General features: G+C 32.6%; 2 protein-coding genes across 2 annotated transcripts; both read right to left on the bottom strand.

The window, feature by feature from the left end:
• Window positions 1–3,137: 3,137 nt before the first annotated feature.
• On the bottom strand, window positions 3,138–5,759 carry LOC123267597. Its single transcript, XM_044732309.1, has 2 exons — window positions 5,525–5,759; window positions 3,138–4,132 (listed from the first exon to the last, which is right to left on the bottom strand). The coding sequence occupies exons 1-2, from the start codon at window positions 5,543–5,545 to the stop codon at window positions 3,143–3,145; spliced, it is 1,011 nt and encodes a 336-aa protein (XP_044588244.1). The 5' UTR covers window positions 5,546–5,759; the 3' UTR covers window positions 3,138–3,142.
• Window positions 5,760–11,351: 5,592 nt separating this feature from the next.
• Window positions 11,352–16,086, bottom strand: LOC123268085. The gene is made up of 2 exons (XM_044732967.1): window positions 14,522–16,086; window positions 11,352–12,965 (listed from the first exon to the last, which is right to left on the bottom strand). Exons 1-2 carry the CDS (start codon window positions 16,024–16,026, stop codon window positions 11,429–11,431), a joined length of 3,042 nt encoding a protein of 1,013 aa, XP_044588902.1. The 5' UTR covers window positions 16,027–16,086; the 3' UTR covers window positions 11,352–11,428.
• Window positions 16,087–23,604: the final 7,518 nt, after the last annotated feature.

The raw sequence follows: 23,604 nt of genomic DNA on the forward strand, positions 1-23,604 counted from the left end.
AATTTGAAGTAAATCAGTTCATTAGAACTCGAGATATCCTTACCGCCAGCTCGAAAAAAGTAGTTCCGAGAAAAACGCGTTTAAAGTTTTGAGACAAGTTTTCGACAATTTTACTTGTAGAATGGTACAGAATACTTACATATTTTTAATCGGCGATTCCTGCTCCATATAAGAATCCTTCCTCTACTTCAAAATGCTCATTCTCCGATGTTCTCTTGTGAAGACGTGCAGTTCTACCCTCCTTTGACGCCTCTGAAGTCCGGAGTTCCGAGCGCTCGATACGCGCTTCGTCCCGTCTCGCTGCAAAAGCATTAGCTTCTGGGCCAATCGTGATTCCCATAACATCTAAGATTTTTAATATAGGTATAAAACCTTCATTAAAAATACTAACTGCGAAGAAAGTGGCAATTTCAATTGTCTTCGGTCCAGCGTGAATGTGCTTCGGAGCAAAAGTCTAAATTAACGAATTCAAAGATTCGTTATTATTTTGGGTTTCAGAACCCAAACATCGTTCCAATAAATAATCAGCTGATAAACTTTCATAAATTGGTTTTATTACTTCTAAAACTTTGTCATTTAGAGGAGGATTTTTGTGGTCAAATTCGTCAATAGTACTGTCTTCTATTGCCTTCTGATACTTGCACCAACTAGATGAACAATTCATGTGCTGAGGATTTTCGTTAGTTGAAATTTTATGAAAGTAGGTTGCCCACACATCTCTCTTCATGTCTTCAACTGAATCTGGATTTCGACGAATTGCCAAACCATAATATAAAGACACTTCATTGAGAAGCTTATCAGTGAGTTTACCAGCGCCTTTGCCACCAATACCTTTATTATCTTTTTTTGCTTTACGTAACCGTGAACCCATGCGTTTTTGAACATGCCCAAAACACTCCTTCTTTTCTACTACCGGGTTATCATTGTAGGAGTTAATAGTAATAGTTTCTATGTCCTTCAATTAAATATAGATTTAAAAGGAATACTATACAATAGAAAGGGCCATAAGTAGGGACTCGGGAACGCCTACCGTCTTTTGTTAACTTGTAGCGGTCGGACCGGAACCGATGCCACGTCACTAAAACGGCTATAACTCATGAAATAATAGGAATTTTGAAAAATCCTTTTAATGAGATATTTTTGAATATCTAAACTTTGAAAATATGAAAAAAAAAATTTTCGATTTTTTCAAAATTCTACAGTAGAATACTCCCTTAATACACACGCACAATAGTCAAAAATAGGCAATACAAGTGCTGTTACCAGCTTTCGTTTTAATTGAGCACTAAGATTTGAGTCATTCATTCTTAATCGATACAATGCAATTGCTGAGCGCTTCTTGACACTAGCTATCTGCCAATGCCACGACAATAAGCTATCAAAAACAACACCTAAATATTTAAATGAACTAACGAATTCAATCGCCTCACTATCCAAAGAGAGCTTAAGATCATGCGCATTCACATTATTAATTTTACAAACATTTATCGAGCTTCCAAAATACATGGCTTTTGTTTTTGACCTATTAATACAAAGCTTGTTTAGCGAGCACCAGTTTACAATATGTTGAATGTCTTCATTGAGACATCTCAGACATTCTCGCAAGTCATCTATACCACAACGCATGTAGATAACAAGATCATCCGCATTTAGATCTTTATCTTTATCTTTATCTTTATCATCAATTTAGATCATTATTTTTAATTAATTAAAAATATTTTGTATTAAATAAAATTATAAATTATTGTAAGTTATAAAATTGTATATTGTAATAGAAAATGGCAATTTTTTTCATTTAAAGAAAAAAAATTTAAAGCTTAGTAGAATACAATTTATTGCACTCATAAGGGAAGCGTTGAGGTAGTACTCTACTCTTGACATTTCAAAAAAACCAGTTTTCTCGAAACTGAAATTGATTTTTTTTCGAGTGTACTAATATAAAGTCAAATAATTTGTCAGGCACATAAAATATATTTCAATAACAATTATTTTGTTTAACATGGTAAATAATAACATTAAAAATAATATTTTCCAGACGTCCGTGTGTCTGTGTTTATGGATTGGTGTATGTGGCAGGGAAACTGCTCGAAAAAATTATCCTACTGGAATAATTTTTTTTTTATTGTCTAAAGTAACACACTAAGGACTTTCTCAATTAATATAAGCGTTCAATTCACTGTCGTTAAATTATTATTTGTAAGAAACTAATATATGACTGTGTATTTTTTTGTATATCTATCTATACATTTTATTATAGTATTTTTTTCCTCAACTTAGAATTATGGCGCCACTAAACCATAGTTTTCTGTTTTTTATTATTTTAATCAATTTCATTGTAAAAAACGAGATTATGAGGCGTGCACTTTTGGATTTTCCAAACTTCTTTTTTATTTATTTATATCGCACTTACAGGTTAATATGAGTGCATTAATATGGCTTTATGCTTCGGCATTTAAATATGAATAAATAAATAATATCTAGTCAAATAATTTATCAGGCACATAAAATATATTTCAATAACAATTATTATGTTTAACATAGTAAATAATAACATTAAAAATAATATTTTCCGGACGTCCGTGTGTCTGTGTTTATGGATTGGTGTATGTGGCAGGGAAATTGCTCGAAAAAATTATCGTACTGGAATAATTTTTTTTTTTATTATCTAAAGTAGCACACTAAGGACTTTCTCAATTAATATAAGCGTTTAATTCACTGTCGTTAAATTATTATTTGTAAGAAACTAATATATGACTGTGTATTTTTTTGTATATCTATCTATACATTTTATTATAGTATTTTTTTCCTCACCTTAAAATTATGGCGCCACTAAACCATAGCAAAGTTTTCTGTTTTTTATTATTTTGCTTTTCATATTTAATTTTAATTAATTTTATTGTGAAAAATGAGATTATGAGGCGTGCAATTTTGAATTTTCCAAACTTTTTTTAATTTTTACTTTCACTTCTAAGCTCTCGTATAATTATCAAAAATCTGATAATATCAAACCGAAAATTTAGATGAATAAAAATTAACATTAAAAATCTCAATGTCGTCAATTTTAATTTCAAAGATAAAATTTCTCAAAAAAATAAACAAATAAGAGTAGTTCTTAAATTCAAAACTATTTTTTATTAAAAATTTATAATTCACTAAAAATATTCCGGTTCTTCCGAAGCTTCCGAGCTATTTCCGACAGCTCTTCTTCAACAATCTGCAGCGAAATAAACGCAAGATGAGCTCTCGCGAGATTCTTCATCCCTTTTAAAGCATCAAGACCTCCTTCAGCGTTTGTTTTTGACTTCAATGATTTTGAACTAAGTACAGTACCATCAGCAGCAACAATCTCAAAAATCCGCTCATTAATTTGTCCACCATGAACATCCTTCTCCGTAACAAACCGATCAACAGTCCTAGAACCATTTTGAATGTTGAAAACTGTAATCGCTCTATCAACAGCTTTAGTTTCTTCGCCGCTGATAGTTGAAACCGATCGGTCGATAGAAGTCACGAAGTTGAACCTGTTGACCTCCGTAATAATGTACTCTAAAGTTTCAAAATTATCTCCTTTTTTAATCGCCTTTGAATCTTGAATGGTTCTGCTTCCATCAGTGTTTACATTCTTTACTGTCCGATAAATTTCTGCACCATCGACTTTGAAGTTCAAAACAGTGCGCTCTGCATTATAATAATTAGTGAATATTGTCTCGACAATTTTATCCGAGTCTGGATCGCGACTGTTTGCTGAATAATCAATGGTTCGATGACCTTCCTTGGAATCAATTTTTATTGTATTAACGAAACTCACTGTACCGTTTTTAGAACTATTGAAGAAGCGATCGTTGATGAATTCGTTGTTCAAAGGGTTGAATTTTTCCAAAGTGCGATCCAAGGTTACGACTCCGTTGTTTGTGGTTGTAATCAAACGATCGGTAGATATTGTTTTCTTTGTAGTTTCATTTGTGAGCTGTACAGTCCGGTCGACGGTTGTAATTCCTTTCAGTGTTCTTGAGAGGGTTTTTGTAAAGTTTTTGACTCCGTTTTTTGATGAAGTTTCGCTGGTTACATCGTAATCCTTCCATTTGTAGGTTTCGCCGTTGGTACCAATGATAGCGAAGAGAATAAGGGTGATCTGGAACAGATTGGTAAAAAATGATGCGTTGTTAATTTTTTATTTATTAGTCAATTAATTTTGTTCAAAAATTGAAGGCTGATAAGCATTTGGAACGTCGAAAAAAAAATAATTTTCTTTTGAAGAGGATTTTCGGGTGATTTGTATGAAAATTTATGAACGTACCCGTACAAAAAAAAATTCTGATTCAAATTGAATTTAAGATTGAAATTCACATTTTGACACAAATATGAATTAGTTTTGAGATCAATCAAAATTTGATACTGATTTGTAGATAGAAATTTGTACGTCTGGAGAACTTTCGAACCTGCTTCAGAATTTTCATAAAAACAAGAATATTTAGGATAAATTTTATACACAAAATATTCTTAAGGAAGTTCGAGCGTAACTAATGAGTCAAAATAATGTTAAAATTTTTTTTAAATTTTAGTCTTCCCAATATTCGTTAAAATTTTTTATTTCAATTTAAAATAATTTAAACAATTTAATAATTGATGATTTTTACTTATTTAATAAAGTAAAGTAATAAAATGACTTTGGTATTTATTACTTGCCGGAATAAATAGACAGATTTGGCAATAGCACGCTTGATTATACCCACATCAGAGACGTGGATGAGTGTGTGAGTTAAACATTTCTCTCTCTGTAACTATATTTCTATCCTTTTGTTTTTTCTCAGCTGTTGACGCGATGTTGTCAAATCTTTATTCGAATAAATGGCTGACGATAAACGAGTTACAAACATAAAATTTGACTTTAAATATTTCAAAAATTATATCGGTAATGTATTATTATTAAATTGTTTTTATATTTTGCAATAATCCAAGTTTCTTGTGTATAGTTTTTTATCCGTTAAAGTTGGGAGGTTAATATTGAAAAAAATAATTAAAGTCTCGACAAAAGTTTGTCCGCCATAAGAGCCCGTGTATAAGGAGATAAAATATGTGATTTTTAAAATTTAATATCTAAGTAACTAAACGGTGAATTTTTTTTTAATTTTGAGATTAGATGAATAACGTATTTATTTATACGTATACTTAATATTTTTTTTAAAACAGTTGAATCTATATTTTTTACGTTCAATACGTTCAAATTACGATTTCAACGTCCAATACGTTGAACTTACGTTTTCAACGTTCAATACGTCGAATTTACGATTTGAACGTTTAAAACGTTGAATCTACGACTTAAATTTCGACTCGGGTAGATTCGCTATTATTATCTCTGTTAAGATCCAAGATTAAACATAAGATATAAGTATTTAAGAGGGATACGGATCAATGGAAAGAATACTACTGCATCTTAGGTCGCAACGTTTCGCTTAGATTCGCTCGAACCTCCTTAAGTCTTAGAACTTTTTGAAAAAAAATTTTTTAATTAAATAAAACTTACCGTAAAGATTGCTTGAGCCATGCTTGTAAAATTAAAGTTTTTGGATCGTAGAATTTAATATCTACAGCCAGGTTGACGAAAAAAAAAACACTGAAGTAAATCAATTTTAGAACTTGTAATCACAATTGATAATATCTATTGTCCCATTAATTTTTCTGTTCGTATTTTCTACTTGATATAAACATTAACAGTGGTCTAATTAATTAATTGTATATTATCTTTCTTAAGCCCCCCCCCTCTCTTTTTCCTTCTTATCGTATTGATATTAAACCTACGAAGCCGAGTTTTTAAAAATAAATATCGAATTAATTTACTTTAAAACTCGTTTTAATAATAACTATTTTAGCAATTTGAATTTTAAAAAATACAAATAATAACTAAGGTATACCTTAGTAAACTTTTAAACTCAGCGAAATTATCAGGCTGCTCGGTGGCAAACTCGTCGGGATTTGTAACCAAAGCTATTATCAAATTCGCAAAGTCTTTACCTACCATTGATGCCAGTTGCTTAATGTATTGACTACAAGGAAGAGTTTGACAGACCGGTACATATATATCACGTTGTGGAAGATAATATTCAATAAGAATATCGATCAAAAGATTAAAATCATTTTTAACTTCCCGCTACGAAAATCGAAGATTTTCAAAAATCGGGAAGTTATTGTTTTCACCCCGTTTTGCAAAAATCGAGTTTTCATCAGATCTCGACGTTTGAAGGTCACAGGAAGCTTCCCTGACTATCCCCGCGAGGTTGTCACGGCGTCTGTATGTATGTGTGTGTGTGTGTGTGTGTGTGTGTGTGTGTGTGTGTGTGTGTGTGTGTGTGTGTGTGTGTGTGTGTGTGTGTGTGTGTGTGTGTGTGTGTGTGTGTGTGTGTGTGTGAAAGTATGTGAACCGCTTATAACTTTTGGACGGCTTGACCGATTTCATCGCGGTTGGTGCCATTCGAAAGGGCTTGACCAAACTTAGATTTTGAAAACTATTTGGACCGATTCAGATCAATAGATTTTGAGAAATCTTCAAAAAACTGAAAAAAAAAATTTTTTCAAATGTGGTTTTTTTGGAATAACTTTTAAACGGCTTGATGGTTCAATTCCAAAAACTAATCAGCTCTTAACCTCAAAAAACCACGTCGATCGCCACCAGTCGGGTCAAAATCGGTTGATTCATTCGAGAGATATCGTGAACGAAAGAAAACCGAAAAAAGTGTTTTTTCGGAATAACTCCAAAATTCCTAGCGCGATCAATTCAAAATTTAAGATTCTTTGTGAGGCTTGAAAAACTGCGTTGAATGCTTCTAACCGCGTAAAAATCGTAAAATTCATTCAAAAGTTATTGTGGTTTAAAAATTCAAAAAATAGTGTCTTATCAAATCTCTATCAGACTTTTGAGCTCGAAGAGCTTTAAAGGATAGAAAAGCAATCTCTTTGAGCTCGGAGAGCTCAAAATAACCCATAAATTGTATTTTTGAGCTCGAAGAGCTCAAAAACGTCATTGGTGCAATTTTAAGCGCCTAAGTATGAAATTAGCGGGAAGTTGCAGGGATGGCCTTCAGGGTCAACCGTTTTCCTAATTTTTTGATATTGCAAGCTGGAGTTTCTCAATTGTTTCGGCAAAAGAATTGTAATCTTCGTTCAAGATATCAGGCTGGAACTGCTCGGCTGCTACGGTTGTTTGCGATGTCGCCAAATTTTCTTCACTGGGTTTTGATGCCGTGGCGAATGCAATTAATAGCAAAATGATCTAGAATAAATAAATTATTTTTTTATACAAGACAATTATTTAATTTATTAAATTTTAATAAATATTTTTTAACATTTAATATTCATTTGGGAGGAAAGTACATTTATTAATAGTTAGTAAGTATTTATTAATAGTTAAATAAAAATAAATAAAAATCATTTTTATAAATTATTTATAATTTTGAAAAAAAAAATTTTTTCATTTTATTTTAAAATTTCTAAAAACGCAATAATAAAAAATTTTTTTCAGTACTGTAAATAAGTAAAGACAAACTGGTAAGCAAAGATAAGCATACTATAAAGTCGTCATGCCACACACATAAATAGAGTACTAAAAATTCTCACCGACTGGGAGTTTAGTTCTTTATGATAACTCGTAAACAAATAAAAGAATAAAGTGAGCCTGTAGAAGAATCTGAGACAGAAACAAAGAACGTCATCGAGAGCAGTCTCCACTGTCTACTCAGTGATCCTCAATTGAGTAATCGTTAACTAAAGGCACCAGGGAGCTTAATAGAGACGACAAATGTCAAAAGTATCGTCGGTGGAATGGAAAGTTAAGTATTTCTTCTTGTATATGTACAAGTTTTCGGAGTCGGATCTTGGATCACTTTATTGTCTGTGGAAATCTCGTTGGGTAAGTGGCACTTGACAGTGGCAGTAACGAGAGACTGTTACTTCGGTTATACCCATTGGAATTTATACCGTACATACTTACTGTCCTCAAAGCTTTCGTGCTTTCTTTATCATCCAGACACTCTATTTCTCTTACAGCTACATTATATTACTCTCTTCGCGGCCCTTATTCATTTTGTGGAAGGTTATTCTGTGTTTTAGGGTTCAATTAACTCAAGAAAATTCGAATGCGATAAAAATTGCATTATACAAGAATTTTTTTAAGCTTTTTATTGACTATTTTTATTATTGTAAAACTTTTTGCAAGATTTTTTGCATCAGTTTCGTATTTTTTTTAAATTTATTCAATTAAATTTAAAAAATCCACAGATTCGGTAGAATCTGGCGCCAAGTTTCGTTCAAAAATTCCGTTGTAAACGGAGCGCCAGACTACCGACTGTGTTTACTGTAAAGACTAGTGACCACTATTGTGATTTGTATTAATTACTGCAAATTAAGGTAGTACCCTCGCCAGAGTCGTTTTCTTAGGATTTTTTTTTAACTTCGGCAGATTAATATTCATATAATTCTGCGTCGATTGGCGCAATTTGAAAATTTTTGACCATTTAGTTTCAGAGATATTTAATTTCAAAGTTTGAGTTTTGAACGCTCTTTTACATTGCGGTATACGGGATTTCGAAAAGTTTACCTACAAACATTTTTATATCTCAGAAACTTTTCTTAGGATTCTTTTAAAAAACTAGAGTAACGTTAACTAACAACTAAACAATTTTTTAAAAATAATTTCATTGATAATTACCACACAGTTTCAGAGATATTTATTAATAAGTAATGAAAAATTTACCAGACTTTAGCCGAGGAGGGGATACGTTAATAAAACTGTGGCAACAACGCAAGTTTTGTGAGCCGCGAAAAATATGAGACGCGCATGCGCTGAAAAATTTGAAAAGTTTAATTTACTTTAAGTGTAACATTATAGTTATTAATTTTATTTATTTAAAAAAAAGTAACAATGATTATTTTATGAAAATAAGTATTTTTCTATATTTATAAAAATTCAAAAAGTTAATAAGTTGAATATAATAATATATATTAATCTTTCATAAGTTATAAAAATAATAGTCAGATGAAATAATAAAAAAAATACTAAAATTTAAAATCCGTAAATACATCAACATAAAAAATTCAATTACTGATTTTTCTGAAAAAACAAAACAATATTTTCAATTATTTTTTTTCTATTTGTTATTTGCATATTTGCTAGTGATTTCTGTCGTTTTTCAAGGACTTTTTTTTATGAATCGTCCTTTATAAGTCAATTTTTCAGACATTGTAAATATATTTCCGAATAAATGTATGTAAATAAATAAATAAACGCATGTGTCAAAACAGAGGTTAATCTACAGTTAGTCCAAAACACTACAGTATAACCAGTATAAAATATCTTAACGCTCACGCAGTTTTGCCAGACTTTTCAAACGATCAGTTTCTCGTTTGTGATTGGCTAAAATAAGTACATAAACAGCAAAAAGTTTTAGGCTTGTCAATAATGACTCTAAAGTATATGTACCATACACTCTAGCACAAACTTTTGACGACGGAAGTCGCGAGGGTACTACCTTAAATAAGTTTCATAATTCAAAATTAGTATAGTTAAAAATTATTGAACGTTTTGAATTGAGTTTTTTTGATTTATAATTGAAAATTTACTTTGTCATTCATAAAAAATGTAATTAAAAAATTAAATACAAATATTTCTCATTTTGAAATGAACATATTAAATATTTATAGTATTATTTTTAGTATTATTCAATAATATGTGTAAAATGCTGAAAATGCGGAAAAACTCAGGATCAGGTTGTGATCTGGATATCTCAATTAAACGCGAAAAATATTATTAAAAATTAACACTATAAATTTATTTACACTAAATACAAATTATATTTAATATGTTAGTTCGCGGATTGTTATAATAAAAGCGGATAAATAAGACACTGCGTGAATAATAAAGCCAACCCGGTTGACACACGTGGTTGAACACAATGCTGGCACTGGAAAAGCGGTGAATTAATTTCACAAATAACACAATTTATCTGTAACGAACTAAAGCAGATTAATAACAATTAATTTAAGCAAATTAATGTATTAAATAAGCGAAATGCGGTTTATTAACAAAAAGTGAAAGTAAAGAAAATACTAATGGCGACTTGTTGTAACGAAAGCGTGGAAGCGAAAGATAATAATCATAATCAGGGTACCCAGACTTTCTTTTCGGCGCGTAGCCAACCTGTGGCGCTATAGTCGCCCAAAGTCGCCGCGATCAATTCAAATTATAAAAATTAAATAAAAATTTTTTTTTCAAATCTGGTTTACTGAGAATTATAAAATTATTATCGTTAAACAAAATTATAAGTTAGAATACAAAATTCAAGTAAATTTTATGAAGTGAAATTTTCATCATAAAATTAGTTTAGATAAATTAACACATATGTTATATTAGGGTGTCCGTTATTTACCAATTTGGTTTTTGACTTTGCAGTGCCCATTAGATTTTTAGTTCGTGACCTAATAAAAAATATCAGACCCATATAAGCCCTTAATATTGATATTGAACCGTGCCATAAAGACGATACATTTCTCATTTAAATAACATGGGGTTTTGCCACGTTTTACAATTAATTTTTTTTGTTTCTATGTATAGAACGTTCAATTTTCTACAAAAATACTTGTTTTCCATTGCCATATATGGATTGGCATAGAAACAAAAAAATTAATTGTAAAACGTGCCAAAACCCAAAATTATTTAAATGGGAAATGTATCGTCTTTGGTTCAAGACGATAATGCTAAGTCAATGTCAAATTCTTGGAAGATAAATACTATTCAATATGAATAATTTTATCCAAAATAGAACTTAAAAATATATTCTATCATTCATTTAAAAATTTTTTTTTTTTATTATATTATAACTTGTTTTTATGATATTAGAAAGGTAATTTTTATTTAAAATTTTATTTTAAATTAATTTAAAAAATTTTGATTTTAAAAATTTTTTTAGTCGGGTTAAAAACAAAAACAGGAAAAATAATGAGAAAATTTTCAATCAGTCGCCATTTTTTTGAAAATAAAAATTTTCAAAATTCCGTACGTGCAACGATAACTACATCGAAAATGATTAAATTAAATTAATATTAGATAATAAAGTTTATAATATTAATGATATTTATAAATGTTTTGTAAAATAAAATTAGACAGCCGTTATTAATATAAATAATTGTAAATTAAATGATAGGGTTAGTTGATGCTTTAATAAAGATTGTTTATTTAATAACTTAAGTATTAATTCCTATCAAGTTAAATTAAAAAAACTCTACAATAACCAAATGATAATTTTTACTATTTAATTCTCTCCGTAAATTTTTTCACTTTAAAAATGATCAGTAGAATAAAATTTTCATTAAAAAATTTTATTTACACAAATCACATGATTATTTCTTATCCAAATCTCATCAATTTCACTCCCTCCAACTACAATCTTTCCAACTGCACCCAAATTCCTCCAACAACAGCGGTCAAAAAGTACCTAGGATCCACTTGGACCGGTTCAACCATTTTCGTCGAAGGTTTGATGACGTAGTTTTTCAAAATAGTCGCCATGGCAGCTTTAATCTGCAAAAAACCCATCCTCATTCCCGGACAGATACGCGGCCCTTCTCCAAAAGCCAAAAAAGCAAACTTGCGCTTGCTTTCTAAAGAATCTTTGGCAAAGCGATCTGGGTTGAATTCGTCCGGGTTCTCCCAAATCTCCGGGTCCCTGTGGATGCCCATAACCGAAATGAGCACTTCATCCCCAGGTTTCAAGGCACAAGAGAGACCATCGGGTCCTTGAAGTGTGATAGCTTTCGAGCAAATCTTGCTGAATCTCCCAACGGGGCTGAACAGCCTCATAGTCTCGCGGAAAACTTGCTCCAAGAAGATCATCTCGCTGACTGATTCGTAGCAAATTCCTCCATGCTGTTCAATTAGTTTAACCACCTCCTCACGAGCCCTGTCCTGGATATCTGGGTGCTTTGCAAGCAAATAAGCCGCGGCACTGAGAGTCAAACTGGAGGACTCGTAACTTTCAATGAAGAATGAAAAGGCGCTGGGCACCACAAGATCTGCTCCGTTTGAAGCTGAAGATCCCCCTTCATAATCAATGATGTGTTGCAACAAATCCTCCCGCTTCAAGGATTGATGCTTCCTCATTGCGCGAATGTCCGCGACCATTTTCGCGAAGGTTTCATTGACCCAAGCGGGAACGAAGCCGACCTTGAACAGTTTGCTCATAAACGGAAGCAAGAAGACGATGTTCTGTCTGATTGCCGCCAGCGTGTTGATTTCCAAAATGGAATTCATCATCGCTTGGAGCGATTCTGGAGGATCAGTACCAACAAATGCGTTCCCGTCGACACCCAGGATCGCATTGGCGCCCACTTGGGCGGTAAATTTTGAAAACAACACTTTAGCGTCGAGTTCTACGGATTTTCCATCCTCACTATTGAAATTTTGATCTATAAACTTAACAAAGTTATCGCTCTCATACTTTGCCACCGTTCCGATGAATTTGAGTTTCTTGGAGGAAAAAGCACTGGTGAAGATTCCGCGAATGCGCTTCCATGCTTCACCATTAACAAAAAAAGGATCCAACCCTAGCAAAGGATCAGAATCCAAATCTAGCGGCCTGTGTTCGCTGAAACTCGAGAATTCCGTCTGTAGCACTGTTTTCACGAGCTCCAAATCTCTGATCAGGAGAACTGGTTGGTTCTTGTCGAAAATTCCGACCATACTAGCTGTAGAAGAGGCGTAAATCTCGTGCAATTTGATAGGCAGATTTTTGTTGAGGGCGAACACACTCAGCATGTGTCCGAATCCCGGCAATACTCCATCGGCAGTTGGAATCCCGCGGTTTTTCCAATACGCGAAATTGCGTGTTAGATATTTGTATGTGAGGATCAAAATTATAATAGCACTTATGATGTAAGTAAAGCAAGACATTGTGAGGATTTTGTTAACTGCGCACTTTGATTATGTAAACTTATGTAAGACGGATATTATAGAAGCTTGCTGGTTGTCAGGCGACTAAACTATCTAGGCTGTTGTTAAGCATTTGACCTTGTTATCGCACTCACGCTGCATGACGGTATAAAGTAACTGGTGTTTATTGCGATTTAGTATGACGACAGCAATGATGATTGATATTTACTGATCACTTGAGGTAGTTAACTTATCGTTTAGATTATTTTTTATTTATTATATCAAAAGTATAATAAATTTCATTTTATAGATAGATTTAAAAAAATTTTTGAATTTTTTTTTCTTAAATAACTTTTGAACTACTATACTGATTACTTATAAGATCTTATCAGCTTTTAGTATAAAAAAATAAGGTCACTTGCTGCAAATCGCATCAACATCAGTTTATCTAATTAAGACATGTCGTCTAAAAATTAAAAAAAAATATTTTTTTTTAAACTAATTTTAAAATTTACTGTCAGAATGATTTTTATGATTTAAGCATTTTTTGTTGTTGAAGAAATGCATTACATACTATAAGATTTATTTTATTTAATAAAAAATTGAAAAAAATCATACATGCACATATTAGGTCATCAGAAAATTTTTTTCACAGGTAATTATAATATATTTTCTCTATTTATATACATACAGATGTCGTTGTAGGCCTTATTAAAGGGTTACATCAGTTTCCTCCCGGAAAAAATGGCCTATTTTCAACAATTTTTTTTTAATAGAAAAAATGAAATATTTTATAAGGGATTACTGAAATTAACGAAAAAAAATATTAAAAACTCTGCTAATGTGACGTCATTTCCGGCGAGCCCTCGGAAAAAAGATGCGCCCGCGTGATCAGCAGAACTCTTAGCAGGATTATTTGAAGTGAAAAAAAAAAAAAATATGTGCTTTAGTTAAGACTTCAAACTAGATTTTGAACGGAGGAAAAAAAAATGAAAATAGGATTTTTGGCAGAGGTTTTTACAAAAAAATTAAAAATTTGGTTAAAATTTCGCGGCATTTTTTTTTTAATAGTTGTAATCGAAAAAAAAAAATCTTTCGTTCAAGACCTTGTAAATTATATCTTGAAGACCTGCCTAAAATTTCATCGAGATCGGTTGAGTAGTTCTCGAGAAATCGTGGGTACCGTCTTTGAAAACATAGTTTTGAGAAAAACGCGTTTAAAGTTTTGAGTGACAATACAACAGCGCCTTGAGCGCGCAACTTTTTAAAACTGCATCTCCGAAACTATTATTCGGATCGATTTGAAACTTTAGGACAATATTCTAGAGATGTTGTAGAATTTAATAAAATAAAAAAAAAACGATTTTTTAAAACCGTAAAACCCATGTAACCCCTTAATGCAAGTAATTTATAAATTTCAAACAAAAAAATGAAATATTAATCAAATATTGTTTAACATCATTGTACTGTTTTCTAAAAATTTTTCCTGTACATTATTATTTAATAATATCAACCTTTTATAGAATCATAGCAAGAGTCAAGGTCTTAGGTCCAAAACACACACTAATAAAAAAATTAACTAGCAAATTCCACAAACTAAATCACAAATGTTCCAACTTAATCCAAAAGCCTCCAACAACAGTATTCAAAAAATATCTCGGATCAATTTCCAGAGGCTCAACCATTTTCTCCGACGGCTTGATGACGTAGTTCATCAAAATAGTCGCAATGGCAACTTTCACCTGGGTAATGCCCATTCTCTTGCCCGGACACATGCGCGGTCCGTCGCCAAACGCCAGAAAGGCGAACTTGCGCAGCTTTTCATCGGAATCTTTCTTAAATCTCTCAGGATTAAACTCATCCGGGTTGCTCCAAATCTCAGGATCTCTATGAATTCCCGCCGCCGAAACACAAACATAGTCTCCAGAATTCAGCGTGCACCTCAATCCATCAGACCCTTCAAGAGTGATCTCTTTTGAGCAAACTTTCTGGAGTTTTCCCAGAGGTGGAAAGAGCCTCAGTGTTTCCAAAATAACCATTTCCACATAATTCATTTCATTAACCGCATCGTAGCATATTTCTCCATACTTTTCCACCAATTCTTGCACTTCCTTACGCATCTTTTCCTGAATCTCCGGATGCTTCGAAAGCAGGTAAGCCATCGCACTCAAGGTCATGCTGGAAGTCTCGTAGCCTTCGACGAAAAACGAGAAAGCGTGAGCAGCAACGATATCTCCATATTTGTTATCATTATTAACTTCATACTCAATAATGTGCTGCAGAAAGTCTTCGCGAGTGATCGATTGGTTCTTTCTGACCTGGCGGATTTCGTCAGTAGTTTTCGTGAACGCATCATAGACCCAGGAGGGCCCAAAACCTACTTTTAGTACTTTGGTCAAGAACGGAACCGACAAGATGATGTTTTGTCTGATGGCGCTCGAAACTTTAACTTCAAAAATTGCGTCCATCATTTTCCGAAATGATTCGGGCGGATCGACGTCAACTAGCGCGTTACCGTCCACACCGAATATCACATTGGCCACTACTTGAGTTGTGAACTTGGAAAACATAATTTTGGCGTTAACGTCAATTCCACTATCACCATTTTCAGCAAATTTTCCGTTGATGAAGTTTACCAGCTTTTCGCACTCATCTCTGGCCACTGTTGCGATGAATTTCAATTTTTTGGACGAAAACGCGCTTGTAAACACCCCGCGAGTGTGCTTCCAGGTTTCGCCGTTTGCGAAAAAGGGATCCATGGCTAGCAAAGGATCTGCTTCAGGGTCCAGAGGCGGATGCTCGCTGAAACTGTTGAACTCTGCCAGCATCACCGTTTTCACTAGTTCCAAGTGTCTGACCAACAGAACCGGCTTTTCCATGTCCAGGAATCCCACCATACTTGCTTTGGATGCTTTGTAGATTTCGTGCAGCTTTGTTGAAGCATTCTTTCTGAGTACAAACACTTCCAGCATGTGGCCGAAAGCTGGAAGCGCTCCTAAAATTGTAGGGATTCCTCGGTCTTTCCAATAATTGTGATTGCGTGTGAGGTATTTGTAAGTTATGATCAAGATTAAGCCCAAAGTTATCAGAAAGTTCACTGTCCAAGTCATGATTGAGGATTATCAGAAAGTGTGTCTCACTGTAATGCAGTTTTGCAACTGACGTTTTGCAGTTAAGAGTTTGTTATCTTGCGCTGTTGCGTCACTTAATTGCGTGCGTGGAAATATTAATAATATAGTTTATAAGTTCGTTCTGTTTTATATGATTAGTGTTATCTTTGAATGTCAGCAGAAGTGAGGTAAGAATTCTCGAGGATTCGTTGATGGTTAAGTAATTTGATCGAATTGCGTAAAAGTAATTTAAAAAAAAATTAGGAAAACGGTTGACCTTAAAGGCCATCCCTGCAACTTCCCGCTCATTTCATACTTAAGCGCACAAACCTACATTTATTATGTTTTTGAGCTCTTCGAGCTCAAAAATATAATTTTCGTATCATTTTGAGCTCTCCGAGCTCAAAAATCTGCTGGAAGTTGAATAAAACACTATTTTTCGAATTTTTAAACCGCAATAACTTTTGAATGAATGAACCGATTTTTTCGTAGTTGGTGGCATTTAACGCAGTTTTTAAAGCCTCATGAAGAACTTTTAAGTTTAAATTGATCGAACAAGGAATTTCAAAGTAATTCTCAAAAAACGATTTTTTTCGTTAACGATAACTCACGAACGAATTAACCGATTTCGACCGGGCTAGCGGCAATCGACGTGTTTTTTTAATGTTAAGAGCTGATTAGTTTTGAGAATTGATCGGTCAAGCCGTATAAAAATTATTCCAAAAAAACCACATTTCAAAAAAATTTTTTTTACAGTTTTTTGAGATTTCTCGAAATCTATTGGTCCGAATCGGTCCAAATTTTATCCAAAATCTAAGTTTGGACAAGCCCTTTCGAATGGTGCCAACCGCGATCGAATCGGTCAAGCCGTTCAAAAGTTATGAGAGGTTTACATACGGCCGTACACACACACACACACACACACACACACACACACACACACACACACACACACATACATACAGACGTACGGACATCACCGCGGAAACATTCGGGGAGGCTTCCTAGGGCCTCAAAACGTCAACATCCGTTGAAAACTCGATTTTCGAAAAACGGGGTGAAACCAATAACTTCCCGATTTTTGAAAATTTTCAATTTTCTTAGCGGGAAGTTAAAAATAAAAAATTCTTCATTATACTTAAAATAAATACATGTGTAAATATAAATATTTTTATGTACACATATTTTTTTCATCATCACCATCTTTTCCCTTCAACTAACAATCTTATTTTTCTCCTCCACCCACCGACTGTTTTCCAGTGCTCACTTCCAAGCTTGCAATTGAGCTTCTCGTAGAATCACGAGAGTGGCTGCACAGAAGGCAGTAGGGTGAATCCCGAGTCTGCCTCTGAGAATAATGTTAATGAAATACAGATAAGATCTCTATACAAGAACCCGAAGTGAATGTCCGCTGGGTAACTTTTGTCCTCCTTAGATTTACTTCACGCTTACTTAAGCTTGTACTTATTATTCCTCTCACCCTTTCCCTTCTGTTCGCCCCTAAATAGCCAACCACAGTCAACTACTTCCTCTAATCATTGATGCGATGATAATTTTATTTAAACATCATTAACAGTGGATAGTCATCCCAAAATTTCAATTTATACTATTTTTAAAAAATTCGAAAAAGTCAAAAAAAGTGGTAAAAAGAATGTTTTTTTTTTTTTTCAGTCATTCGACATTTTGTGAAAAATTTTTTTTTCAAATTTTCCGTAAATCCAAACATAGCGACATTACTCTAGATAAATAATCTTTTTTATTTTTTTGTTTCAGGTTGCTAGGAGGGTTGGAATCGTGAGTATGGTCACGTGCCAATTTTTTGAGACTCCCCCACTTCATCAACAGCTAATTTTATTAATTTTCAACTTTATTAAAATATCAGATTATAAAAAATCGATGGTAAAAACATTGATTGCCTTTTTTCTACGGCTCTTTTAAAATGACCTTAAATTCAAGCTTCTAGACTATAATATTAGATTAGATTAGATTAATCTTTATTTTTATCAGGGCATAGGTCAAATGGCAAATTTACAAGTAAAATAAAAATATACAAAAAAAAAAAAAACAAAATAGACGTGTAAAGAAAAACAATAATTGTAAGTACAATAGAAAAAAAAAAAAAAAAGTTTCAAAATTTTGTTTGCTTAAATTGTATAGATTATCGATTCAACACTAACTCCACTTAATTCAAATCATATTTCAGAATACCCCCTTAAGAGCCGGTCCCTGTGATTGCAGCTTTTCATTCCTCTTCTAAACAAAGAAGACTTTCGAAAAAAAAACGCTCTGCTACGTAATAGATTTTTTAATTATCTATTTTATATCAGAGCATTTTTCTTTCGAAATTCTCATTTGTTTAAAAGAAAAACATAAAACTGCAATTAGCTTTATCATCACGAGTGCAACAAGGATAGTACCGTTTCTCGCCGTGAGTGCGACGCGAGAAAAAGATGGGACCGGTACTTAAAATAAAATAAAAACTCCAGATTTACTCCTTACGCACAATGTTTCATTTCTTCTCTTCAGTACTCCAAAAGTTTCACTCTCAAAACCAAAAAAATTCTTTAATTCACTTTTTGCTTATAAACCAAGCAGGATCCGGAGCATATTTATAAATAAAGCATGAAGCGGAATAAAAATTTAATCGAGGGAAAAAACAAAAAGGTGGTATATAATAGGAATATAGAAGTGGAACTTTTTTGAATTCACTTGAGACTTGTCTTGCAGAGAACCGTGGCACGTTATGGCCTGAACATCCTTCTCAACTCGCCGAGGAGGACCTTCAAAGTATTTTCCTGGCACACACCCTCGTATTTCAAATTTTATCGCTCGAAAATGTTAAGCCGACCTTTACTGTTTTCTAGTCGAGTCTACACTTTTTTTATTGTCACTCTACCCAGCCGGTCTGATAGTTTTTTTTTCTATCTAAAAACTATAAATCATTTTTTATTTTGAAATTTATTGATCAAATTGTTGATTTTTAGTGGATAATTTTATTTCAGTTTCAAGTCGATAGCGTTTCGGTGGAAGACAATTTCTGGGATCATTGTACCCCTGATACGAAAGCTCTTCGGTACAGTAAACTATACGCGTGGGGAGAGGAAGAGCCAAGGGGGTTGTTCCGGTTTCTGGGCGCAGAAACTACCCTCATTGACTCTGACACTCTCGCTCTCACTCTTATCCATTTCCTTGTTCTCCATAGAAATGGGATAGAGTCCTATTATAGGACTTGTAGAGAAGGGGGGCCTGAGATTCTAGAGACCGAGCTTGCCTCTTGCCACTCGGGTTGTCGCATTGTTACCAACGACCCCGGAGATACAAATGCCTCTGCGGTTGGCGTTTATGACGCCGCCTCGAGTTAAGATATCTTCTTACCTCAATATCCTGTTAACGAACCGACTAAAGAATCATCTTGTTGCCAGACGAAAAACTTCCGACCAGACATACGTGGATTATTTTTATTTATTATTATTACTAGCTGTTACTCGCCCGCTTCGCTGGGTGCTTTATAGAATTGCATTTTTAGATCTAGACTTGAAATTTAATTAGAGTATTGTTTTGACTTGCACAGATTCCCAATTCTATCGAATTGGCATGCACCTTTTATCAATGTAATTATTCTAGCTAATATTCATTGTAACTTTTAATGTGCAATCATTATAACATTCTCGTGTCTTTCTTACAAAAATTAATAATAATTGATATGACAAAAAAAAATTAGACAAACGGTTGACCCTGAAGGCCATCCCTGCAACTTCCCGCCACTTACATACCTAGGCGCTTAAAATTGCACTAATAATTGCTCTTCGAGCTCAAAAAAACAACTTATGTCTTATTTTGAGCTCTCCAAGCTCAAAGAGATAGTCTTTCTATACTTTTGACATAGAATTTAATTTCACATAACTTCACACTAATAGATTTATTTATAGTTAAAAAGATTTGTTAATATTTAACAAATTATTTATTAGAAGCCATTTGTTAGGCCTTAACAAATATTTCTTAGTATTTAAAAAGATCTATTAATACTTAATAAATGAATATCAGATTTATTGAATACAAACAAATCATTTTGAATACTAAGAAATATTTATTTAACATTAAAAAATGGTCTCTAATAAATGATTTGTTAGCTATTAACAAATATTATTTAATACAAATAAATCCTTCTATCAGTGCAGTCAATTCGTTCAAGAGATATCATAAACGAAAGAAAACCGAAAAGTGTTTCCTGCACATAACTTCACATAATTTCACATAATTTCAGTCGATTCGTTCAAGAGATATCATGAACGAAAGAAAACCGAAAAGTGTTTCCTGCACATAACTTCACATAATTTCACATAATTTCACATAATTTCAGTCGATTCGTTCAAGAGAAATCATGAACGAAAGAAAACCGAAAAGTGTTTCCTGCACATAATTTCACATAATTTCACATAATTTCACATAATTTCAATCAATTCGTTCAAGTGTTTTTTCCACATAACTTCACATAACTTTACATAATTTTGCATAAGTTCACATAACATTTCTTTTCGGATCGTTTTTGATGAGATAGTATAATTTTTAGACTTTTGAGCTCGAAGAAGCATAGAAAAACTATCTCTCCAAGCTCGGAGAGCTCAAAATAATACATAAATCGATCCAAAAAAAATTAGGAAAACGGTTGACCCTGAAGGCCATCCCGGCAACTTCCCGCTAATTTCATACTTAGGCGCTTAAAATTGCACCAATGACTTTTTTGAGCTCTTCGAGCTCAAAAATACAATTTATGGGTTATTTTGAGCTCTCCGAGCTCAAAGAGATTGCTTTCCTATCCTTTAAAGCTCTTCGAGCTCAAAAGTCTGATAGAGATTTGATAAGACACTATTTTTTGAATTTTTAAACCACAATAACTTTTGAATGAATAAACCGATTTTTACGCGGTTAGAAGCATTCGACGCAGTTTTTCAAGCCTCACAAAGAATCTCAAATTTTGAATTGATCGCGCTAGGAATTTTGGAGTTATTCCGAAAAAACACTTTTTTCGGTTTTCTTTTGTTCACGATATCTCTCGAATGAATCAACCGATTTTGACCGGACTGGTGGCGATCGACGTGGTTTTTTGAGGTTAAGAGCTAATTAGTTTTTGGAATTGAACTATTAAGCCGTTTAAAAGTTATTCCAAAAAAACCACATTTGAAAAAATTTTTTTTTCAGTTTTTTGAAGATTTCTCAAAATCTATTGATCTGAATCGGTCCAAATAGTTTTCAAAATCTAAGTTTAGTCAAGCCCTTTCGAATGGCACCAACCGCGATGAAATCGGTTAAGCCGTTCAAAAGTTATAAGCGGTTCACATACTTTCACACACACACACACACACACACACACACACACACACACACACACACACACACACACACACACACACACACACACACACACACACACACACACACACACACATACATACAGACACCGTGACAACCTCACGGGGATAGTCAGGGAAGCTTCCTGTGACCTTCAAACGTCGAGATCTGATGAAAACTCGATTTTTGCAAAACGGGGTGAAAACAATAACTTCCCGATTTTTGAAAATCTACGATTTTCTTAGCGGGAAGTTAAAAATTTGTAACGAGCATTGAAAGTTTTAATTAAAGAAATTGCAGGTCTCATAAGTGAAAAAATCTGCTTAGTATATAAACATAACTAATAAAATTAAAAAATTTATTTTAAACAAATGACAATCGAATAGAATAAATTTAGTTAGAATAAAAATTCATTATTTCTAAGTTAAAAAAATATAGGTTCCGAATAAGTAATCACCACCATATCATATACTAAAATTTTCTCCGAAACACGCTGCATCTTATGGTATAAGTATTATTCCGATCAGTTCAGTAGTTTTCGCAGTATAACCGGACAAAAAAAAACCGGCTCTCCATTTATTAGTATAGAAGATTATTATTGTTGTTAGTATTATCGTCCATAATTATTAAAAATTATTTGTATATCAAGAATGTGGACAAGATAGGATCATAATAACTAATTACATTATTATTTCTGCGACGGTTGTCATTTATTAGACCTTCCTCAGGCATCTGAAAATTACACATGTTAATAACCAACAAAATAACATAACAATCGCTGCAAAAATAATAATAATGTAATTTGTTATTATGATTCTATCTTATCCACATTCCTGATATATAAATAATTATTATTATTGGTAATGATGAATAAAAGGCTGGAGTAATCTTGACGGATGATTTTTTATGTCACATAGATTTTAAAACGCAGACGGAAAAAATCCGGATGGTAAATAGAATAAGCTTGAGGTTAATTTACGACTTTACATCAGAGATATATATTTTAAGGATGTCAAGGCTAGTTATAGTTAATCTGATTTTATTGTTTGGATTGTTAAAGGTTTTTTTAACCTCCTGCTGTAAAATTTAATGATTTTCAAATTTAGAAACCTTTGAAAAAAATTTTTACAGCTTGATATGTCTTGTTTTGAAGCTTGGCCATATCGAGACATATATCCTCATATGACCATATATACAAAAAGAAAAAATTCTTGAATTATAAAGGAATTTTCTTGGTGCAAAAATTTTTTTTTTGTACACTGAAAAAGAATTAACTTGAATTAAGAGAAATATTCTTGAACCAAGAATATAATTTTGAAGAGTTTCATTGTCGTGAATCAAAACAAAAAATTCTTGAATTAAGAAAAATTTAGTTAAATCAAGAAAAATTTCTTAGTGTAAGAATTTTTCTACTTAATTAAGGAAGTTCGAGTGTAACTAATGAGTTAAAATAATGTTAAAATTTTTTTTAAATTTTAGTCTTCCCAATATTCGTTAAAATTTTTTATTTCAATTTAAAATAATTTAAACAATTTAATAATTGATGATTTTTACTTATTTAATAAAGTAAAGTAATAAAATGACTTTGGTATTTATTACTTGCCGGAATAAATAGACAGATTTGGCAATAGCGCGCTTGATTATACCCACAACAGAGACGTGGATGAGTGTGTGAGTTAAACATTTCTCTCTCTGTAACTATATTTCTATCCTTTTGTTTTTTCTCAGCTGTTGACGCGATGTTGTCAAATCTTTATTCGAATAAATGGCTGACGATAAACGAGTTACAAACATAAAATTTGACTTTAAATATTTCAAAAATTATATCGGTAATGTATTATTATTAAATTGTTTTTATATTTTGCAATAATCCAAGTTTCTTGTGTATAGTTTTTTATCCGTTAAAGTTGGGAGGTTAATATTGAAAAAAATAATTAAAGTCTCGACAAAACGTTTGTCCGCCATAAGAGCCCGTGTATAAGGAGATAAAATATGTGATTTTTTAAATTTAATATCTAAGTAATTAAACGGTGAATCTTTTTTGAATTTTGGGATTAGATAAATGACGTATTTATTTATACGTATGCTTAATTTCAAAAGTCAAAATTGGAAATTATTTTTTACGTTAGATTCGCTCGAACTTCCTTAAATGAACTCCTAAAGGAGAGCTGCACGGAAAAAAAAATTTCGTTCTGGTAACCTAACTGTAGAGTTACCACAACTATACAC

Source organism: Cotesia glomerata, linkage group LG6, assembly GCF_020080835.1.
Source record: "Cotesia glomerata isolate CgM1 linkage group LG6, MPM_Cglom_v2.3, whole genome shotgun sequence".
NCBI lineage: Eukaryota > Metazoa > Arthropoda > Insecta > Hymenoptera > Braconidae > Cotesia > Cotesia glomerata.